Consider the following 22,633-nt stretch of genomic DNA (forward strand, 5'->3'; position numbering starts at 1 on the left):
CGCCCGCCCCACGGAGCCGGCCTCCCGCTTCGGTTCCACCTCAGCGGGACCAGAGAGTTGGCAGCCAACGGTTTCGAAAGAGCCAGCAGATACCGTCTTGGCCGTCACAGTCGCAAGAACCTTGCCGAAAGCAACCACGAAAATGACTCGTCTGGGGGAATGTGTGTGCTTCTGACTAATATTAACTCTGTGAATGATTTTGGTTTTGAAATAAAACCCAAAAAACGTCACATTGAGAGCACAATCCTACAGTCCTCTGCAGAATCCTCTGCCGAATCCTCACACATGTTCCCCACACCAAGGACTGCGACACACCTGCATGTTCACGCAGTCAGTCATATTACACGAGCAGCTGTAAGGGTGCGCTCCATTTGCGCACGGGCCTTAGCTTCCAGCCAGGCCCAACACATCCCGCTCCCCCCACAACGTAGGGTGGGATGGGATGTCATGGCGCTATCACGACCACACGCGGTGACACAGTGAGCGGCTCCATCTGCTGGCACTTTGTCGTCCCCATACACGGGTCTGGCTCCCACTCCTCCTTTATCTTTGGACTCCACACTCTGCGGTGCGGTTTAGCCTCTTCCAGCTGTTTCACACTCGCCCTTTCGACCGCAGCCCTCCGTGGGTCGCTCCCAGTTCTCTGGTGCGAGCAACTGCGGTAAGGGTGCGAACCCAGTCCTCAGACGTTGTTCACTTGACCTCGAACCGCGTCCGCTGTCGGAACGCGCGCAAGAAAGGCACCGCTTTTGTCTCATGAGCAAATGGATATCGGACACCATTCAATGCGGTCACACACTCCATTTTCAGTCTGCTCCTCCTCCCTTCAACGGGATCGTGGAGACGACGTTCACGTCACAGGAACAGTCTCAGGCCCTGGAGCTGGAGCTACAGGAACTTCTGTCCATGGACGCCATTTCCCAAGTCCCTCGCGGACAAGAGCTCTCAGGCTTCTACTCCCGCTACTTTGTAGTACCGAAGAAGTCAGGAGGAATGAGACCAATTCTCGACTGTTACGACCCCAACCTGTTCTAGAATCCAGGGAGGTCTAACACAGAAACATGAGAATAAAAAGAAAATGATCGGACACCAAGTCACAACCAAAGAAGTTTTATTAACAAAAATTCAATTCAATTCAAGTTTATTTATAAAGCACCAAATCACGACAAGAGTCGTCTCAAGGCACTTCACATAATAAACATTCCAATACAGGAAAGTTCATTAAGCCAATCAGAAATAATGTTTCCTATATAAGGAACCCAGCAAATTGCATCAAGTCACTGACTGGTGTCAGTGACTATACAGCAATCCTCATACTAAGCAAGCATAAAGCGACAGTGGAGAGGAAAACTCCCTTTTAACAGGAAGAAACCTCCAGAGAATCCCAGCTCAGTATAAGCAGCCATCCTCCACAAATCACTGGGGATCGAGAAGACAGAGCAGACACACACACACACACACACACACACACACACACACACACACACACACACACACACACACACACACACACACGCGCACACACACGTGCACACACACACACGCACACACACAAAGACAAGTAATGTGTCTATAGTTATATTGTAATGTCTTAGTAAATATTCTATTTGGTGAAAGATAAACTTTATTGTATTTATCCTAGTGGATCTATAATTAAATGGATAAACTAGTAGTAGCACATACAACGTCAAGGAAAGCAAAAAGTTATTATCAGGAGAGTGATAATGTTTTAGTTGTTAGAAGCAATGTGCTAGTCGATGGCCCCCTCCATGAGGCCACCACAGCTCAGCAGAACATCGTTGTAGCTTCTTATGGGGAGAAAAACACTTACAGAGAAAATTAAGTTAACAGCTGAAGTTGCAGAAAATAGTACCGTTAAAGAGCAGACTGTAGAAGAAAGCAGGAGAGTGTGAAAAGTGGTCAGTGTATCCGCCAGCAGTCTAAGCCTATAGCAGCATAACTACAGAGATAACTCTGGATAATCTATCCTATTTAGATGGAGGCATGTTGGAGGCAGGGCAAGGGAGAGCCGTCTTTTCCGACTGTACACTCCACCTCCCTCTACTCCCCCACTTGTCCTGATTTAGGCTAACATCAGATTTTAACCATAGGCCCTATCAAATAAAAATGTTTTAAGCCTATTCTTAAAAGTAGACAAAGTGTCTGCCTCACAGACTAAAGCTGGGAGCTGGTTCCACAGGAGAGGAGCCTGATAACTAAAAGATCTGCCTCCCATCCTAATTTTAGATATTCTGGGAACCACCAGTAGACCTGCAGTCTGAGAGCGAAGTGCTTGGTTAGGAACGTATGGAACAATCAGATCATTGATGTATGATGGAGCTTGATTATTAAGAGCTTTATATGTGAGAAGAAGGATCTTAAAATCTATTCTGAATTTAACAGGTAGCCAATGTAGGGAAGCTAAGACAGGAGAGATATGATCTCTCTTTTTAATTCTCATCAGAACTCTAGCTGCAGCATTTTGGACAAGCTGAAGACTTTTAACTACATTCTGTGGACTTCCTGAGAGTAATGAATTACAGTAATCCAGTCTTGATGTAATAAATGCATGAACTAGTTTTTCAGCAACACTCCTGGAAAGTATGCTTCTAATCTTAGCAATATTCCGAAGGTGGAAAAAGGAAATCCGACAAACTTGTGAAACCTGGGATTTGAATGACATGTCCTGGTCAAAGATAACACCAAGGTTCCTTACTTTGTTCTCGGAGATTAATGCAATGCCATTCGGGTCAGGTGATTGACTAAGCAATTTCCTTTTCTGGATTTCTGGTCCAAAGATGAGAACTTCCGTCTTGTCTTGATTTAAAAGCAAAAAATTTAGAGTCATCCAATTTTTTATGTCCTGAAAACAAGCCTGTAATCTACCCAACCGATTAGGTTCATCAGGGTTAATGGATAAATATAACTGAGTATCGTCAGCATAACAGTGGAAGTTTATCCCATGCTGTCTAATGATTTTACCAATTGGGAGCATATGTATAGTAAAAAGAATTGATCCAAGCACTGAACCCTGTGGTACTCCGCAAGTAACCCTGGAGTATGAAGATGATTTGTCATGTACATTTACAAAATGAAATCTGTCAGACAGGTGGGATTTAAACCAGCCTAACACTGTTCCTTTGATCCCTACAACATGTTCAAGTCTTTCTAAAAGAACATTGTGATCAACTGTGTCAAAGGCAGCACTGAGATCTAACAAGACTAGAACAGACACAAGATTCTTATCTGAGGCCATAAGAATATCATTTGTAACTCTCACTAATGCAGTTTCAGTGCTGTGATACTCTCTAAAACCAGACTGAAATTCCTCAAACAGAGCATTGATGTTTAAATTCTCACATACTTGGATGGCCACTATTTTCTCCAGGACTTTGGATAAAAATGGAAGGTTAGATATTGGTCTGTAATTCATTGGGTCATCTGGATCCAGAGAAGGCTTCTTAAGTGATTATTAAGTGATAATCATTGATTATATCTAGAATGGGGGCAGTAACCAAAGGAAATGCTTCTTTAAAAAATTTGGTTGGGATTGGATCCAAAATGCAAGTTGAAGGTTTAGATTAAGCTAATATTTTTGATAACTCTGAAAGCTCAACTGGATCAAAACGGTTCAAGCACAGATGAGGTTCTACAGTCACCTCTGATGCTGCCTCACTTACTGAGGAAGAAGTAATCACGTAAGGGAGGATGCTAAAGATTTTGTTTCTAATAGAATTAATTTTACTTGTAAAAAATCCCATGAAGTCATTGCTGCTCAGGGCTAAGGGAATAGATGGCTCAGAGCTATGATTCTGTGTAAGTTTAGCAACTGTACTGAAAACAAATTTAGGATTATGCTTAGTCTCCTCAATTAGTGCTGAAAAATAAGCAGTTCTAGTTTGTCGAAGCTTATTTTTATAAAGCACAAGACTATTTTTCCAGGATAGGTAGGCCTCCTCATGGTACGCAGAGCGCCATGTTCTCTCCAATTTCCTGGAGTTTTGTTTTAAGGCTTGTAAATGACAATTAAACCAGGGAGCCAAAAAGCGTCCCTAAGGGAGAAGACCTGGTTAATAAACGAAGGGGAGTTTAACGTATGCTGCAGAGACCTAAAACTGAGGATTTAAGAAACTTAAAGAGCACTAAAATGAGAACTAAAACTCACTGGTTCCAAAAGTGAAACCAGGAACAACAGAAGCTTGCCCGGAGGCCTTACCAAGAAGTCCACTGGTGACTAACTCACCCACACAACCGACAGCTCTGTTAAGAGCAAAAGGAAAACGAATATCAGCCAGAATGTTTTCCCAAGCAGGTGGAAATTAGCCACCCGGGGGCAACTATGACTTCTACAACTTCTCAAACACAAGTCTCTTTAATCCTCTCCTCTGCAGTCCTCTCAAACTGTCCTTCTCCGTCCTCTCTGTGTCTCAATCTCTTCCTGTCTCAATCTGTCTGTCTCTCTCAGTCCTCTCTCTGTTCTCTCCTTCAGTCCTTCAGTGCAGCGCTGATTTTATCTGCTCCAGCCGGGGATATCCTGATGCGCATCAACTGCGCGAGTGTGGCTGGGCGCTCTCCAGGGTGCTGACCATGGTGCTGCAACAGAGCGGAGTAGAAGCTGGGCGCTGGGGAACTCAGGGATCGTAACATCGACCTTTCCCTGTTCAACTGCTCCATAGCAGTGATGCATCTGCGCATGTTAACAATGAGGCAAGTTCTAGAATACATGCGCTCCGGGGACTGGTTCAACTCAATGGACCTGAAAGATGCATACTTTCACACCCCAGTAATTCCTAAACACCGGAAGTTCCTGCGCTTTTCATTCAAGGGAGTTCAATACCAGTTCAATCGTCTCCCTTTCGGCTACTCGCTAGCCCCGCGCACCTTCTCCAAATGTCTGGAGACCGCTCTGCAGCCATTGCGCGGGGCGGGAATGAGGGTTTTATTTTACCTGGACGATCTGCTCCTATGCGCCCGGTCCAAGGACGAGGCGTCAGAGCAAACCAGGAAGTTAACAGAGCATCTGTCAACCCTGGGGTTTTCCATAAACTGGGATAAGGGCTCCATCCTTCCATCCCAGTCAATTGTGTTTCTTGGGGTGGAGCTGAACGTCTCCCTAATGAGAGCACATTTGTCTCTGGCGAGAGCAGCAGATCTCACCACGGTGATTTCCGCGTGCAACCCTGCAAGATTGGGAGTGCCCTGTTAGTCATGAAACTTCTGGGCATGATGGCTGCAGCCCACGCTGTTGTGCCGTCAGGATTACTGCACACGAGACACCTTCAGCGTTGATTCATCTGCCTCCGGGTACACCCGATACGTCAGAAGAGACGTATGTTGAGGGTTCCCCCTTCAGTGGGCAGGGGCCTCACTCACTGGGGGAATCCCTGCATCCTCTCACACGGGGTCCCCATCGGACGTCCTACGTCACACGTGTCTGTTTTTACGGATGCGTCACTGTTGGGGTGGGGTGGGGGGGCACGTGCTTGTCCCATATGGTGGCAGATCGCTGGCCCTCCCACACGCACGAGCACATAAATGTGTTGGAGCGTATGACAGTGAGAAATGTGATCAGACACTTCGCTGCCCTTCTCGAGGGCCATCATATCGAAGTTCACACAGTCAACCAGGTGGCGGCAGCCTACATAAATCGCCATGGGGGAGTTCGATCCCTCCCACTATTGCTCGTAGCCACAGATTTACTATGTTGGGCACATGTCCCCCTGCTGTCCATCAAAGCCACCTACATTCCAGGGGTCCTGAATGTGGCAGCAGACATCCTGTCGAGAGGGGGACCCAGCGACTCCGACTGGCGTCTGCATCCCGCACTGATATCACAGATTTGGATCAAGTTCGGGGAACCCTCTGTGGATCTGTTCGCGGCTCGCCAAAACGCTCAGTGTCGCCTGTGGTTTTCCCTGAGTCCCCGGGACCACCCCCCGCTTGGAGCGGACGCCTTCTCACGCCAGCCCTGGCCTCAGACGCTCCTGTATGCGTTTCCGCCGGTCCCACTGATTCCCCGTCTCCTGGACCGAGTTTGGTCGGAACAGCTCTCGGTAATTCTGGTAGCTCCCAGACGCTTCTCCGTGTCATGGTTTCCGGACCTGCAAGCGCTAGTGTCCGGCTCCCCGTGGAGGGCGGACGCCCTTCTCCAGGTGGATGGGATAATCAAACATCCTCCAGAAATAGGCCAATGGCTGTGGGTCTGGCCGCTGCGCGGTCACGCTTAGAGGCTTCTGGGCTGCCGCATGATGTGGTCGCCACGATTCAGAGTGCGCGGGCGCCTTCTACCGTCGCATCCTATGCTGCTAAATGGGCAGCTTTCCAAAAATGGTGCACAGAGCGGAATGTTCAAGCGCTCTCCTGCCAGCTGGCAGATGTCCTATCATTTCTGCAGATACTGGTGGACAGGGGCCTCGCATTCAGCACTATTAAATCATATGCTGCAGCTATCTCATCCTGTCACCAAGGTTTTGGAGATAGATCTGTTTTCAATCATCCCCTCACAAAACGTTTTCTAAAAGGTGTCAGAAGGAACAGACCTGTGTCCCGCCCACTATTTCCTCAGTGGGACCTAACGGTGGTTCTGCGCGGCTTATCTGAAGCCTCATTTGAACCCTTGGACCAGGTCTCACTCAAGTTCCTGTCACTCAAAACTGCCTTGCTGCTGGCGCTAGCATCAGTCAAGAGAGTGAGCGACCTAACCGCCCTCTCAGTGGCTGCCGCATGCCTCAGGATCTGGGAAGATGGCAGGTCCGCTGTTTTATGCCCCAACCCAGCCTTTGTGCCCAAAAACATTAACACTTCCTTCAAATCCAGGTCAATTTCATAGGCTGGACTTTTTCCTCCTCCCCAAAATTCTGATGAGGAGGCGGCTTCCCACCTTCTCTGCCCGGTGCGCGCGCTCGCACGATATGTGTCACGCACTTCAGGGATTTGCCACTCACAAAGCCTGTTTGTGCACTACAGAGACTCTTCCCTTGGGCAAGTGCTGTCGACCCAGCGTCTTTCACACTGGCTGTGTGACGCCATTTCACTCGCTTACACATCATCAGGGCGGGATCCTCCTGAGACACTCCGGGCTCACTCAACCAGAGGGATTTCCTCTTCTATGGCGCTCCACAGTGGTGTGTCGATGGAAGACATTTTTCAGGCTGCTTCATGGGCTTCCCCATGTCCCTTTACTCGTTATTCACGAGATGTGTCTTCAGGTTCCATCACTTGTTCAGTGCTTGGACCTCAGCAGGCTGAGTGAAAGCATTATGGCACCACATCAGCCCTACTTGAGTGAATTTCATCCTCTTGTGGATGATAATTTTAGTGGGGGCCCCACTCTTCTCTCTGGCTGCCTCAGCCTTTTAAGCCCTGGGCTGAGGCTGAGCGGCCCTAGCTAAAAGGAGACATGTTGGGTGTGTCCATTTGGTTGAGCTAACCAGTGTGGCGTAAACCCATCCAGCTGCGCATTATTCCAATAGCAGTTAGCTTAAGGGCTAAGACTAGACGAAATAGAACGTTGGTTACATATTGTAACCCCAGATTCTATGAGTCTAGTCGTAGCCTTTAAGCCACTGGCCCCACTGGTTCTGTTAGGACCAAGAGCCATCGGAGGTGAACAGTGGAGTCGCACACAAGGGGTGCCCACCATTGGTGGGCGTACATTTAAGCTCTTCATGATTGGCTGATGCTGAGATCATCCTTCCAATAGCAGCTAGCTTAAGGGCTGCGACTAGACTCTAAGAATCTGGGGTTACAATACGTAACCAACGTTCCTCTCACTATGGATATCAAAGCTAACAAACAGGTTGAATTTAACCACTCACTAACTAAACCCACCTTTCTTTGAGAAAAACTGTGTGACATACTGCTGCCCTCTCTTCTGCCTGTCCTCTTTCTCCTTTCTTTCTTTCCTTTTCCGTGACCCAGACATATTTTCACTGCAGCCTCTGCTGTCTGACTGCTGCGTGAAGCTGGCCTCGCCTGCTACGCGCCCCTTGGCCAGGTGGACTGTACCATTTTATGCCGTTGGGGGGGGGGGGGGGGGGGGGTTTCAAATTAATTAGTCAAAATAAAGTAGGGACCTCTGAATAAATATACATTTCATAAAGACTAAAAGATTGTTTGTTTGATGTCTTAAATGAGCAAAAATACTGCAAAGTAAAGTACTTGTGATTTTTAAACTTTATTTATTTTTTATTCAACTTTGAAACTTTTTTGGGCCCCTGATGTCAGATTGGTCAGCTGGATACGGGAGTTGAGCTTGTGGAGAGCGTTGTCTCACAGACGCGGAAGTGATAGCGTTGTTGAAACGCCGGCTCTCGGTTTAATCCCGAGAGACGTGCTTCAGCCCCCACTTCGCTACTGGGTGGAACGAAGGTCTTCCTGAGGGCGGCCACAAAAGCAGCATAGTCTTTGCAGGCAGGGGATTTAGAATTATAAAGAGCAGCGGCCCACTCCTGAGCGCGTCCAGAAAGCAGGGAGGTGAGGTGCGCAACCCGAGAGCGGGCAGTGGGGAAGCGTCCCGGTTGGCACTCGAATTGCATATCAAGGGAGGCGAGCAGACCATCTGGGCTCCCAACCTCTCCATTCCACCTCTCCGGTAGGCTGAACTGCGGCTCCTCCTTAGGTGGAGAGAGGACTTGCTGCCGGAGAGCATTCAGGGATGTGGTCAACTGAAGGGTGAGGTCGGTCAGGGAGTTCACCTTCGTGTTGAGCCGATCGACAAAGGCGTGGAGCTGAACTATCCCCTTCTTCATTTGCTCAAACTCTGCTGGGTTGATGGACTCAGTCATCCTGTCAGACTGGTCGGCTGGATACGGGAGTTGAGCTTGTAGAGAGCGTTGTCTCACAGACGCGGAAGTGATAGCGTCGTTGAAACGCCGGCTCTCGGTTTAATCTAGGAATCCCCGAGCGTTCGAGGATCAATGAAGTGACACGGAAATGCTGGGTTTTCCCGAAGTAAGAAAGAACATTTACTGTGAGCTGAGAGTTCGTACGATGGATCGGTTGCTTGGAAACTCTTATCATAGATCTGAAGAAACAATGACTGAGTGGTGAGCTGGGGAGGCGACTTCCGTATATAGTCACGGTTCGTGACGTAGGTGCGATGTGGAGGGAATCCCTGCGAGGGGCATGCTGGGAGTTGTACTCCATGGTGGATGCCGGCTAGCTGGGAGAGGTTGGTTTGGGGACTTGGGTTCTGACAGGACCCCCCCATCCAGGGACGGCTCCTGAAGTCCCAGGGCGGCCCCGGCGGTTCCAGAAGTCAGAGATCAGGGCATGGTCCAGGATGGAGCGGGCCGGTTCCCAGGAGCGTTCCTCTGGGCCGTAGTCCTCCCAGTCCATGAGGTACTGCCATCCGCGACCCCTGCGACGGATGTCCAGGATGCGCCAGATGTTGTAGATGGGCTTACTGTTGAGGAAGCGGGCAGGCGGAGGCGCCGGAGGCGGAAGCAGGGAGGATTCCACATAGGGCTTGAGTCGGGAGATGTGGAAGGTGGGATGAATGCAGAGAGTTGTCGGTAACCGCAGCCGGTACGAGACTGGGTTCATGACCTTCTGTATTGTGTAAGGCCCGAGGAACCAGGGAGCGAGCTTTTTGGACCCTGCACGGAAGCGGAGGTCCGCGGTGGACACCCAGACCTTAACCCCAGGGACATAGGAGGGACAAGGACGGTGTCGGCGGAGATGTTGGCGAGCGTAACGGCCGTTGACTCGGGTGATGGAAGCTCGTGCTTTGATCCAGGCATTCTTGCAGCGCCTCACTAGGGATTGCGCAGCAGGTACAGCAACTTCGGGCTGCTGGTGGGCGAAGACCGGGGGTTGATAGCCATAGCAGACCTCGAAAGGGAACATATGAGTGGTTGAAGAGGTGTGAAGGTTGTGGGACAGCTCTGCCCAGAGGAGGTTGTTTAGGCCATTGCGAGGGTTGGGCCGAGACAAAGCACCGGAGGTACCAACCTAGCTGTTGGTTAGCCCGCTCTGTCTGATCATTGGTCCGCGGGTGATAGCCTGAGGATAGGCTGACCGATGCTCACTGTCAGGGACCGAGCAGTAAAACTCCAGGACAATGGTATAAAAAGAATATCTTCTCCATTTATTTCATAAAGAATTAAACAAAATCAAAACAAAACCGGGCCCAAAGGAAAAAATGGCCACAAAAATAACCTTAACTAAAAGTAACAAGCAAGACTCTCAAACTGAGACACACAGGGGAATTTATACACACAGACTAGCCTACAGACAACGAGGGGGGGAGAGACAGGGGAAACACTAAGACAAACAGTAAATAAACCTAGGAAACTAAGTCAACAAAGTAGAACTACCACAAAAAAGCTTTAACTAATACATCCTAACAAAATCTGGTAAACTCAATAGAGCTTCAGAACGTCTGGTTTCTGGTTTCTTCATTATCAAGCTCCCTGCTTCCAGGAGCCAGATGGAATGTTCCACTTCCTGCATGGAGTTACACTGGGTGTGTCCCCTCTCTCTGCCAGTTCATCCAATCTCAGAATACAAATGATGATAGTTAATGATCAAAAAAACTATGTGCAAGATAAATTACTAAATGTGTGCACCCATTAGTAAACTTACAATATTGCAACAAAATGAAATAATAAACCAGCGTGTGGAAAAAATATATTTAAATAATACTGACACTGAGAAATGGCTGGAGGAACCTCCACACACTCCCCCTCCTCTGGAAACTCCATGGGCCAGCTGGACAGGTAGTCAGCAGTGGAGTTTTGCTTCCCAGGTATATGATGAATCTCAAACTGGAAGGCTTGCATCGCCAGGTACCAGCGAGTTATTCTGCTGTTCGAGTCCTTCATCCTCTCAAGCCACTTTAGAGCCTTGTGGTCCATTTCTAGGATGAATCTTCTCCCCAACAGGTAGTATTTGAATGAATCCAAAGCCCATTTAACAGCCAGGCACTCCTTTTCTACTGTTGAGTAGCGGGTTTCCCTTGGGAAAAGTTTCCTGCTTATGAAAGCAATCGGATGTCGTCTGTCTGGAGGCCCTTGAAGCAACACAGCCCCTAGGCCACGATCAGATGCGTCCGTCTGCAAAACAAATAGTTGTTTGAAGTCTGGACAATGTAACACTGGAGGTCCACTTAAGGCATGTTGGATGTCCTCAAATGCCATCTTCGCTTCGTCTGACCACTCGAGCTGGTTAGATCCTTTGAGGCTGGTCAGATCTGTAAGCAGAGCAGCTCTGGCAGAGAAATTAGGGATGAATATATGGTACCAACCCGACATGCCCAGAAATGATCTCAGTTGCTTTCTGGTTTGTGGCAAAGGGCATGACTGAATGGCTTGAACCTTTTCAATCTGAGGCTTAATGACTCCATTGCCAATAATGTGTCCCAGGTATTGTACTTCCTTCTTCGCCAGCATGCATTTAGCTGCATTCACAGTCAGACCTGCAGTGTGAAGACACTCAAACAAAACTGTGAGATGTTCAAGATGTTCCTCCCAGCTGTTACTGTAGATGACAATATCATCCAAGTAGGCAGATGCAAAGTGAGATTTTCCTTCCAATACCTTGTCCATAAGTCTCTGGAACGTTGCAGGTGCTCCATGCAGCCCAAACGGCATGACTGTAAACTGGTAAAGGCCCCAGGGTGTTCTGAAGGCAGTCAGCTCACGGGATCTAGTGGCAAGAGGAACCTGCCAATAACCCTTGGAGAGATCAATGGTGGTAAGATATTTTGCTCTGCCAAGACAACCAATTAGGTCATCAATACGAGGAGTTGGGTAAGAATCAAATTTAGAAACAGAGTTCAGGTATCGGAAGTCTATACAGAACCTCAAGGTGCCATCTTTTTTCAGTACCAGGACAACAGGATTGCACCATTCACTCTGGGAGTTCTCAATAATTCCCAGAGAAAGCATCAACTCAATTTCCTCCTTTAAAGGCCCCAAGAGGCGCTCAGGGATCCTGTAGCTCCTTCGTTTTACCACTGCATCTCCTTTCAAAAGAATTTCATGTTTGATATAGTCTGTACACCCAGGATTATCTTGAAAAATATTGGCATTACAGATGGCCCTCACCTGTGACTGCTGCTCAGGGGACAGATGGCTCAGGTCAAGCCTAGAAGTCACCTGTAGAGGGAGGTATTGTTCTTCCACCTCCTCTTCTGTCACACTTCTGATGAGAAAAACATCTTGTTTCTCCCTTTCCTCAGACCTTGAAATCCACTCCTTCAGGAGATTAATGTGGAGGACTCTGGTACTACGCCTCTCACCTGGACTACAGACTTTATAGGTCGTGGGACCGAGCTTTTGAATGTCCTTGCCACTGAGCCAAAAGCTTACTGTCTTCAGTGGGTAGTAGAACCAAAACTTTTTGACCTGGTTCAAAATGCCGCTCTCGAGCAGTTCTGTCATACCAGGTTTTTTGTTTTTGCTGGGAGACCTTCATATGCTCCTGAGCCAAGGTGGTCATCTTCTCCAGCTTGTCCCTCATCTGGAGAACATATGAAACTATGTTAACAGGCTCCTTTCCAGATTTCTCCTTCTCCCACCTTTCCTTTAAAAGCGCCAGTGGTCCTCGCACGTCATGCCCAAAGAGCAACTCAAAGGGGGAAAACCCAGTAGAAGTTTGGGGAATCTCTCGATAGGCAAACAAAAGGTATGGGAGCCACTGATCCCAATCAGACCTTTATTCATTGATGAACTTACGAAGCATGTTTTTAAGGGTCTGGTTAAATCTCTCTGTAAGGCCATCAGTTTGTGGATGATATGGCGTTGTTCTCAGCCTACTAATACCAATCAGCTTGTACACATCCTTGAGCAACTTGGACATGAAATTGGTCCCTTGATCTGTCAATATTTCTTTAGGGAACCCAACTCGTGCAAAAAACTGAACCAGGCAAAATGCAACAGTCTTGGCTTTAACAGACTTCAACGGAAACACTTCTGGATATTTTGTGGCATAATCAGTAATAACCAACATAAATCGGTTACCTGATTTGCTTTTCTCCACTGGGCCCACAACGTCCATCCCCAAACGTTCAAATGGTGTCATTATGATGAGAAGAGGCTGTAGGGGAGCTCTTGCTGCGAATCGGGCTGATGTTTTTTGACACTGAGGGCAACTCCTGCAAAAACTGGCAACATCTCTGTACAATCCCGGCCAGTAGAAATACTGTTGGATACGGGCTAAGGTCTTATTTTTCCCTAGGTGGCCAGCCCAAGGAATTGAATGGCCCAAAGATAAAACAGTTTCTCTGGCTGCTCTAGGTACCACAAGCTGTTTCAGTTCTCCATGTTGTCTATAAAGGATGCCATTTTGCAAACAGAATTCCTTTGCAGTCCCACCTTCTTCAGCTCCCTTAATAAGGTCAGCCAAGCCTGCATCCTGATGCTGCAGCTCAAGAATGTTGTCAGGAATTTCAAATCTTAGCTGTACCTCAGGTTCAGGTAACAGAGTGGACACTGTTGTGTTTTTAAATTTGTCCCGTTTGCGCTGCCTACGAGACTTTTGTTCTCTAGTTGGGCCAGCTTCAATCTCAGCCCCAAAAAATGGTAAAGCTCTTAAACTGCGATCATCTTCCCTTGGAGCTTTCAACTGAGACCGTGTTATTGCCACATTGCACATTTTAGGATCGTTAATCAAGTCAGTGAGAACTGGTAAATCATTCCCCAAGACAACAGGAAATGGTAATCTGTCCATGACACCCACATTTAATAGGTACACATGTCCTTGCACTTTCATATAGACGTCCGCTGTTGGATATTGTTTTTCATCACCATGCACACAGCAGATTGGTATTGTTTCAGAAGTGCAGATGTGAGCTGGTGAGACGTACCTGCGATGAACCAGTGACTGGGTGCTTCCTGTGTCAATCAGAGCCTTAACTTTCTGTCCATCTATCTCCACTGTGGTCTCCACCAACAGCTGGTTCATTGGGTTTGGGGCATGGTTCCCTCTGGGCACAAAATACATCTGGGAGAGTTTAGCTGGATTTTGTGGACACACCGGTTTTGTGTGGCCTTCTTTCCCACACAAATAACAGACAGGTTTCCGCCCCAGATTTTTTGTTTGACTGGGAAAATATTTCTCCCTTCCACATGGCTTACCAACATTCTCTGTCGGACTGGTGTTACCTGGCGCAGGGGTATAATCCTTTTTCATAGCCTTATAAGCCCATGATTGGTTCCTTCGACGGGCTGCCACAAACGCATCTGCCAAAGAAACTGCCTCTGCTGCGTCCCTTGGATTACGCTCCTTGATCCAAACTTGGAGTTCTGGCGATAGCATTCGGAAATACTGTTCAAGGATTATTGTTTCATTAATTTCATCAATGGTCTTACCTCTGGGTCTGACCCATCTCCCATAGAGCTCCTTTAGTCTCACAAAGAGTTCTCTGGGGGACTCATTTGGTTCAACTTGAAGAGAACGGAACCTCAGACGATAAGTCTCACTGCTTATTTCATATTTCTGCAAAATAGCAGCTTTAACATGATCATAGTCCATTGATGCATCCACATCCATATGTACATAAGCACTTCTGGCTTTACCCGTCAATAGTGGAATCAAATGGAATGCCCAGTCAGATCTCGGCCATCTACATGCACATGCTATTCTTTCAAAAGTTATAAGAAAATGCTCAATGTCATCCTCTTCACTTAGCTTTTGCAATCTTGGTTCTTTATCGGAAGGATGAACAGAAACTGAGTCACCTGATTTTGAACAGCGTGGTGCAGGCTCCGGTTCCACCTCATCCCAATCAGCATACTCATGAGGCCTCTCATGGTCTGCAGGCCCCAAACCTGCAGAGAAGCGGGCGTGGTCTTGCTCTCCAGGTAGCAAGCCAGCAGAGGTCTGGGCCTGAAACTCTTGCTGAAACAGACTGAACTGGTGTTGAAGATCTTTAAATCTTTGATCCTGGCGTACAATCACCTTCTCCCACTGTACCTCATGGGCTTCCTGTCGTCCAATGTGAGCTTGAAGGATGCCAGCCAGGTCTGATATTTTTGGCTCTCTGCCATGAACTTCCTCTTCAGCAGAAGCTCCACAGCCCTCACTCCCATCCTCTGTCTGTGCTTCTCTCTCTAAAGGGGCTGACTTGATTTTACCAGATTTGGTTCCCTTCATTGTAGATTCGTCAGGATAAAAGAAGAGAAAAAAAAATTGGGAGAATCTATTTACCAATGTCCTTTAACTGGAAGATCCCACCTCTGCCACCAACTGTCAGGGACCGAGCAGTAAAACTCCTCCATAGCTCTGGTTTCAGAGGGAGAGAGAGAGAAAAGGTGCCCACGGGGAGGACTGGTACCTGGTTGTAGCCTGATCTCCATGTCATATGGGCGGTGAGGCAGCAGTGTGGTGGCGCGTCGCTTATCGAAGACTGCAGCCAGGTCTCAATAGGGTAGTGGCGGATTGGGCGGTAGAGGACCAAGACCACCAGCCGGGCGGTCTGCCATGGACGGAGGAGGAGAGAGGTGGGCCTGGCACTGGGTCCCCCAGCCTAAAAGGCGGTTCTGGGACCAGGGAATCTGGGGGTCGTGGAGACGGAGCCAGGGGAACCCCAAGATTAGAGGAGAGGAGGGAGCAGAGATGATGAGAAAGTGGAGGGTTTCCCAGTGGCCTTGGAGGACCATCTGGAGAGACTGGGTTCGGTCTTGGACAGGATAGGGCTGGGGAGGTCTGCCGTCCACCGAGGTCACCGGAACAACTCATTCCAGGGGAGTCAGGGGGATCCGTAGGCGTTTAGCCAGATCCACATCCATGAAGTTGTCGGCGGCCCCTGAGTCCACCAGAGCATGTACCTGATGTGAGGTCTCATCGTGTAGGAGGGTGACAGGAAGGAGGAGTCAGTGGGAAGAGGTAGAGGCAGAGGGTGACCCGGGCTGAGCTACCCCGATACTCAGTGGGTTCCTCCGTTTCCCGGCCGTAATGGGCAGTCCAGGCGCCGGTGGTCGGGAGAGCCACAATAGGCACAGAGACCCTCGCACCACCGTCGCTGTCTCTCCTCCGGGGGAAGGTGGCCTAGCTGCATAGACTCCTCAGTAGAAGTGGGTCTGGAAGCTGGAGTTGGTGAACGAGGAAGAGGTCCGTGCACTCTGAGTGGGCGAGTGGATGATCTGGCTCGAACCAGAACCTGCTGGTCGATGCACAAAGCCAGGTCGGCAACCTCATCCAGGGTCTGGGGTAGTTCTCTTCCCACCATCTCGTCTCGGATGTAGGGCGCCAACCCCTCCAAAAAAACAGCTCGAAGGGCAGAGTCATCCCACTGTAGTTTGGCCGCGATGGTGCAAAACTCTGACGCATAGGCGCACACAGAGCGTTCACGTTGGCGGAGCTTTAAGAGACGTGCTTCAGCCCCCACTTCGCTACTGGGTGGAACGAAGGTCTTCCTGAGGGCGGCCACAAAAGCAGCATAGTCATTGCAGGTAGGGGATTTAGAATTATAAAGAGCAGCGGCCCACTCCTGAGCGCGTCCAGAAAGCAGGGAGGTGAGGTGCGCAACCCGAGAGCGGGCAGTGGGGAAGCGTCCCGGTTGGCACTCGAATTGCATATCGAGGGAGGTGAGCAGACCATCTGGGCTCCCAACCTCTCCATTCCACCTCTCCGGTAGGCTGAACTGCGGCTCCTCCTTAGGTGGAGCGAGGGCTTGCTGCCGGAGAGCATTGAGGGATGTAGTCAACTGAAGGGTGAGGTCGGTCAGGGAGTTCACCTTGGTGTTGAGCCGATCGACCAAGGCGTGGAGCTGAACTATCTCCTTCTTCATTTGCTCAAACTCCGCTGGGTTAACGGACTCAGTCATCCTGTCAGACTGGTCGGCTGGATACGGGAGTTGAGCTTGTAGAGAGCGTTGTCTCACAGACGCGGAAGTGATAGCGTTGGTGAAACGCCGGCTCTCGGTTTAATCTAGGAATCCCCGAGCGTTCGAGCGTCAATGAAGTGACACGGAACCACACACACACTTACAACCACAATCCCTACGCACACGCACATCAAAAGTGAATGATTCTACATTTTATATATCCATAAGGGTTGTAACTCTAATACACAGTGTTAATTGTACAATTGTTTGTGTCCTGAGCAGTTTATAAATTTAATTTTGAAAAATATCATCTTTAGAACCTCACAACTTCATCACAGACACAAGTGTGTGGACCCCCTGCAATCTTGTGGAGAACCCATTAGGGTGCCAGGTACCCAGGGTTGGGAAACACTGCTATATATGGTTTAATGGAAATAGAAGCCGTTTACTGTTTGCCCCTCTACTCATTTATTTGGTAGTACCTATGTAAAAAAAGATCCATTCCATCGGTATGTGACATGAGAAGATCTAAACACGTGTACTGATAATACCAATGATGTAAATTTTAACTGATCATTTGTAGTAAAGATTAACAGTTATGGCATGAAATTGATCACAAATATTGTAATGAAGTGCTCTGTAACAAAGGATATGTGGATGCATTTCTTTGTCCTTGTTAGATTCAACGTGGAAGTTGTTCAACATGGTTTCACACGCTCTGCCTTGGAATGACTGCCTTCCAGATGCCAAGCAAAAAGACACCTTGGTGTTGTGACATGTGCAAACAGCAGCATGTAAACAACATGTAGGTGTTTGGTTGGAAGTGTGAACATGGAGTTGTACTGGACAAGACAGCACAGCTTCAAATTTATGAGCCGAGGACTTGATTGTCCTTTGTTTACATAAGAATGATGATGCACATTAAGGAAAGCAGCGCAAACGTTTCTTTCATATGCAAAGTACTTGTATTTTGGAATGGATAATTTATTATTTACAATTAGTGTCATTGTTCTCTATGTCACTTTTTTACTCATATCTGTCAAGTACTTGTATGTGTGTGAGGGAGGCCTATATGCGGGTCTTTGTTTTGTAAGTCTTAACACTGAGGTGTACTCTACACCACAGCATGACTGAAATGTTGTGAGACTATTACTTTACTCTGTCTACATCATCTGTTTACATAAGCGTGATGATGGATACACTGACTGTCCCACAAACTAGGTACAGGTCTAGAGGTGATCGGGCTTTCTCGGTCTTGGCTCCTTCTCTCTGGAATGAGCTTCCACTTGATATTAAACTGTCACCGTTGCTGCATGTTTTTAAGAGTCGTTCGAAAACTCATTTTTATCGTTTAGCTTTTATGTGACTTGTATGCTTTTATGCTCCCTGTTTACATTTTGTATGGTGCTTTTATGTCTGTATGTTGTTTTTATCTCTTTTTTATTCTATCTGTGTTTTTACTGTATTTTATGTTCAGCGCCTTGGGCTCCTGCAAAGGCAGTGGAAGGTGCTGTACAAATAAAGATTGATTGATGATGCACATTATGGAAAACAGTTTTCACTTTTGATTCATAAGCAACGTATTACTATTTTGGGAGAGTTGAGTTTGTATTTTAAATCTTTTTCATTGCTCAGTCAACTATTTGTGTGTGTGTGTGTGTGTGTGTGTGTGTGTGTGTGTGTGTGTGTGTGTGTGTGTGTGTGTGTGTGTGTGTGTGTGTGTGTGTGTGTGTGTGTGTGTGTGTGTGTGTGTGTGTGTGTGTGTGTGTGTGTAGTACATTTTAGTGTATGGTGCCTTTTCAGTTGACATATTTGATTTGTGATTTGTTTTTGGAGAAGCAGAGATGAGCAGGTGCATTGTTTTGATCAAATTATTTAACCTCGTAAAAACGTTCATATGCAAATGACCAAGTGTTAATGATCCAAAAATAAAAACTTTGACTGTTACATTTTGAAAGTATTGATAAAGAGTACTAGGAAATTGGTTATCAGCAGGGGCCATTTGTGTGTCACTACAGTTTACAGTAAAATAAATGAAAAATCAGAGATGTATTTTTTTCACAAACGTGCTTGTTGGAGTATGTAGAGCCGGTTACTGTTGACCAGCAGGCATGATTTTGTGACAACAACTTTTACAGTGTAGGAGCTACAAACATTTCAATGATTTAAAAATTCAACAAAAATCAGACAAGTATGTTTTCTAAAAAGTAAATGCTGTAAATGCACAGTTAGAGATTATTTTTTAAATATTCTGCAGAAAAAATACTGAGGTCCAGACCTCAATGTCCTCATTGGTAGATATGGCCATGGTGGTGTCTAGTAGTGGGTAAATGTTTTGTTTTTACTCACGCAGCTCTACACAGATTTCCATGGGATCAGAAATCAAAACCTGCAACACTCCTTTTCTTGACTGGACCTGTAGGGTACAGGGTCCTAACAGCCCGTACCCTCTGGGGGGTACTTCAGGAGTATGGGGTACCAGGCCCTCTGATACGGGCTGTTAGGACCCTGTACGACTGGTGTCAGAGCTCGGTCCGCATTGCCGGCAGTTAGTCGAGCTCATTTCTGGTGAGAGTTGGCTGCCCTGATGCAACTGGGTTTGTACTAGGGATGTGACAAAATATCGTTTGGCGAAAACTCGCGATACAAAATGTGACGAAATGCATCGAGGTAAAAAAATATGGACCACGAAATTAGGCTAGGCGGCACTGCTGCATGATTTGTGTAGTAGTAGGGCAGGCCTACAGTCTATGGTGACAGGCTGATAGCACCATCTCTGCTGATAAAGCAGGGTAAAACTAAACAAAATAAAATAAATAAAAAAAAAACATCCGGGGAACGGCGCAGTGCGTCGTGACGTTAAGTCACAGCGCATGTTGTAACAACAACACTGCAGGCTACAGCGAGCGAACAAATATTAGCATTAGCACCAAGTTGGTGCCACCAACTGCCTTGCCCCGAAAAACCACAACAATGGAGTCAAATGAGGTCAAAATTGAGGATGCTCCTCCTGGATACAGGTCATCTGTCTGGCAGTATTTTGGCTTTCCGGTTAAAAAAGACAATAACGGCAACAGAGTGACGGAAAAGACCAAGACTGTGTGTAAGCTATGCTATGCTGTCATTCCGTACACCACCTCCAACACAACAAACATGAACCACCACCTTCAACGTTACCATAAAAATGTGAAGACGGCCTTGGCGAAAACAAGCCTACCGAAAGGACAGCTGACCATGAAACAAGCACTGACACCAACTCTACCTCCGTCAAGTCCACGTGCAAAGCAGATAACCCGGCTCATTGGTGAGTTCATAGCGGACTACATGGCTCCATTTAACATAGAAGCGAACAGAAAATTCATCCAAATGTTCAAGGTGCTGGAGCCCAAGTTTAAGATGCCATGCCGGGGACATTTTTCAGAGAAGGTAATCCCGGGAATTTACAATGAAACGAAACAAAGCGTGAAAGAGTGTCTAAAAAATGCCGACCGCGTCGCTCTGACCACCGACAGCTGGACCTCGCGTGCAACACAGAGTTATGTCACCATTACGGCACAAGTCATCATTGAAAAATGGGAGAGTAAAAGCTTTGTGTTGCAAACTCGTGAGCTAAGTGAAAGTCATACTGGTGTTAACATAGCTCAAGTGTTGAGAAATTCACTGAGTGAGTGGGAGCTAACAAGGCCACACACAACCATTGCTTGTGTCACAGACAACGCGAGCAACATGGACATTGCTGTGAGAGAGAGCGGTCTCCACCCTCACATCAAGTGCTTGGCGCATGTTGTGAATCTGGCCAGTAAGAGAGGCTTGGCTGTATCCCGCGTTGCGCGCCTTCTTGGTCGTGTGCGAAGAATAACTACATTTTTTCACAAGAGCACCACGGCCACCGCAGTCCTGACCAACAAGCAAACCCAGTTGGAACTGCCTCGGCATAAACTCATCACCGATGTCCAGACCAGGTGGAACAGCACGTAGGAAATGCTGGCGCGCTACCTGGAGCAGCAAGCAGCTGTCTCAGCAGCGTTGAGCTGCCCAGAAATCCGAAGGAATGCGAGAGAAATCGACACTCTGGATCACACTGATATATCAGATGTAGAAGACATAGTGAAACTGCTGAAGCCACTGAAGACAGCAGCAACTGTTGTCTGTGATGAAAAAGAGCCCACTGTTTCACTGATAATGCCACTGAAGTACATGATCGAGCAAAGCATGTCACCAAACGAAAATGACACACAGACCATCGCCAACATGAAATCTTACTCGACATCTCGGACCGATGCACCGGGGACTGTAATGATGTGCTGCAGGAGTGCACAGCGCTTGACCCACGATTCAGAAGCCTGTCCCATCTGAATGATGAACAACGTGAGTGCATCTATGCCCGAATATGTGAAAAAGCTTCAGCACTTCATGAGCAGCGCAACCAGGTAGGCTAACTTTTATTGGGGAAAAAGAGGTTTCCTGCTGCATGTGTGTAACTGTATGTATGTGCAGGCCAGAGTCTGAAAACTTATTTCTCATGTTTTTTTATTAGTCCATCAGAGAGAGAGTGAATGAGAGTGAAGGACAGAAATGTTTAACTAGTTTTTCTATTTTATTTATTTTCAGACCAGTTACACTGATGAAAGAACCACTAGGGCCAGTGCTTCAACATCAGAGGCAGCAGCAGAGCAGGCCAGGGTCATGGTTGAGGCAGCACAGGGAGCAGAGCAGAGCCAGGAAGAGCCAGTAGAAGGAGAAAGGCAGATGCAGGATGCAACACAGCCTCCCCCACCAAAGAAGACAGCGTTGGAAGATCTCCTTGGGAGCTCCTACACTACTGTTGAGACAGTGCAGACCAGCAGAGGGATTGAAATGGAGATACTCTCCTACAGGAGTGGGATTCCCATCCCACTCAACAGAAGTCCACTTGAGTGGTGGAAAGTTAATGCTTATGCTTACCCCATATTTGCCTCCCTTGCCAAAGCCTACCTTTGCATTCCTGCTACATCAGTGCCCAGTGAGCGTCTTTTCCACAGCAGGAGACATTGTGTCTGCTCAGAGATCACTGATTACACCAGAACATGTTGATATGTTAGTTTTTTTGAAGAAGAACCAGTCCTGAGATAAGATAACCAAGGCCTATAGCAACACTAAGGGTGTTCCTGTTTGTGTTTGGCCTGTTAGGCCTTGTGTTTCCCTGTGTGCAACTGGAAAATAAATAAACAAGTTGTTATTATACAGTAATATTTTTTTCCTTTTTTTTCTTATCTGATATCGTATCGTGACGTATCGTTTCGTGCCTCAGACATATCGAGGTGCATCGTATCGTGAGTTTAGGTAGATCGTCCCATTCCTAGTTTGTACTGTATTGCATAATAAATAATTTTATATTTGACGTGTTTGATTAGAAACTATAAATGTTTACTAAATATATTTGTATATGTCATAACCTGCCTTCATTTTATTTCTTAAGAGTAAAATCCCTCTACTGTGGATTTAGTTCTGTGTTATAATCCAACCCCTCCTCTTTAATCCGGGCTTGGGACCGGCAGAAGTGACCCAAAAGGGAAACTCTGGCAGAGTTAGTTGGAATTTTTTTTTTTTTTTTTTTTTTTGGTGCTGGACGAGAAGCTCGTCCATTTGCCCTTTTCTGTCTGCTGTTATCTTTTTAACGCGTAACACATTCAGGTGTTACACCTCTGAGCCAGAATCTTCTCCAGAACAGAGTGAATGCTGCCCAGAAACAAGCTGTTTCCTCTCTTACTGAAATGCACTCTGTCTGGGAGAAAAAGGGTGTTGTTGAAGAACCTGAGCTCAGGATGCTCGATGACCAGGCCCCCAAAGCTCCTAACGGCCTTCCTCAGTAAAGAATTAACC

General features: G+C 47.3%; 2 protein-coding genes across 2 annotated transcripts in view; one reads left to right on the forward strand and one right to left on the reverse strand.

The window, feature by feature from the left end:
• Positions 1-22,633, forward strand: part of LOC139064486 (protein NYNRIN-like) — a 110,251-nt gene that overhangs the window by 36,148 nt on the left and 51,470 nt on the right. The gene's annotated exons all lie outside the window — the stretch shown is intronic.
• Positions 12,379-15,234, reverse strand: LOC139064487 (uncharacterized). The gene is made up of 2 exons (XM_070547810.1): positions 13,811-15,234; positions 12,379-12,465 (listed from the first exon to the last, which is right to left on the reverse strand). Exons 1-2 carry the CDS (start codon positions 15,097-15,099, stop codon positions 12,462-12,464), a joined length of 1,293 nt encoding a protein of 430 aa, XP_070403911.1. The 5' UTR covers positions 15,100-15,234; the 3' UTR covers positions 12,379-12,461.

The sequence above is a fragment of the Nothobranchius furzeri genome, unplaced genomic scaffold (genome assembly GCF_043380555.1).
Source record: "Nothobranchius furzeri strain GRZ-AD unplaced genomic scaffold, NfurGRZ-RIMD1 Scf031, whole genome shotgun sequence".
NCBI lineage: Eukaryota > Metazoa > Chordata > Actinopteri > Cyprinodontiformes > Nothobranchiidae > Nothobranchius > Nothobranchius furzeri.

Coding starts and splice junctions, on each gene's coding strand:
- LOC139064487 (XM_070547810.1), bottom strand. CDS start 15,099: ATGAAGGGAACCAAATCTGGTAAAATCAAGTCAGCCCCTTTAGAGAGA.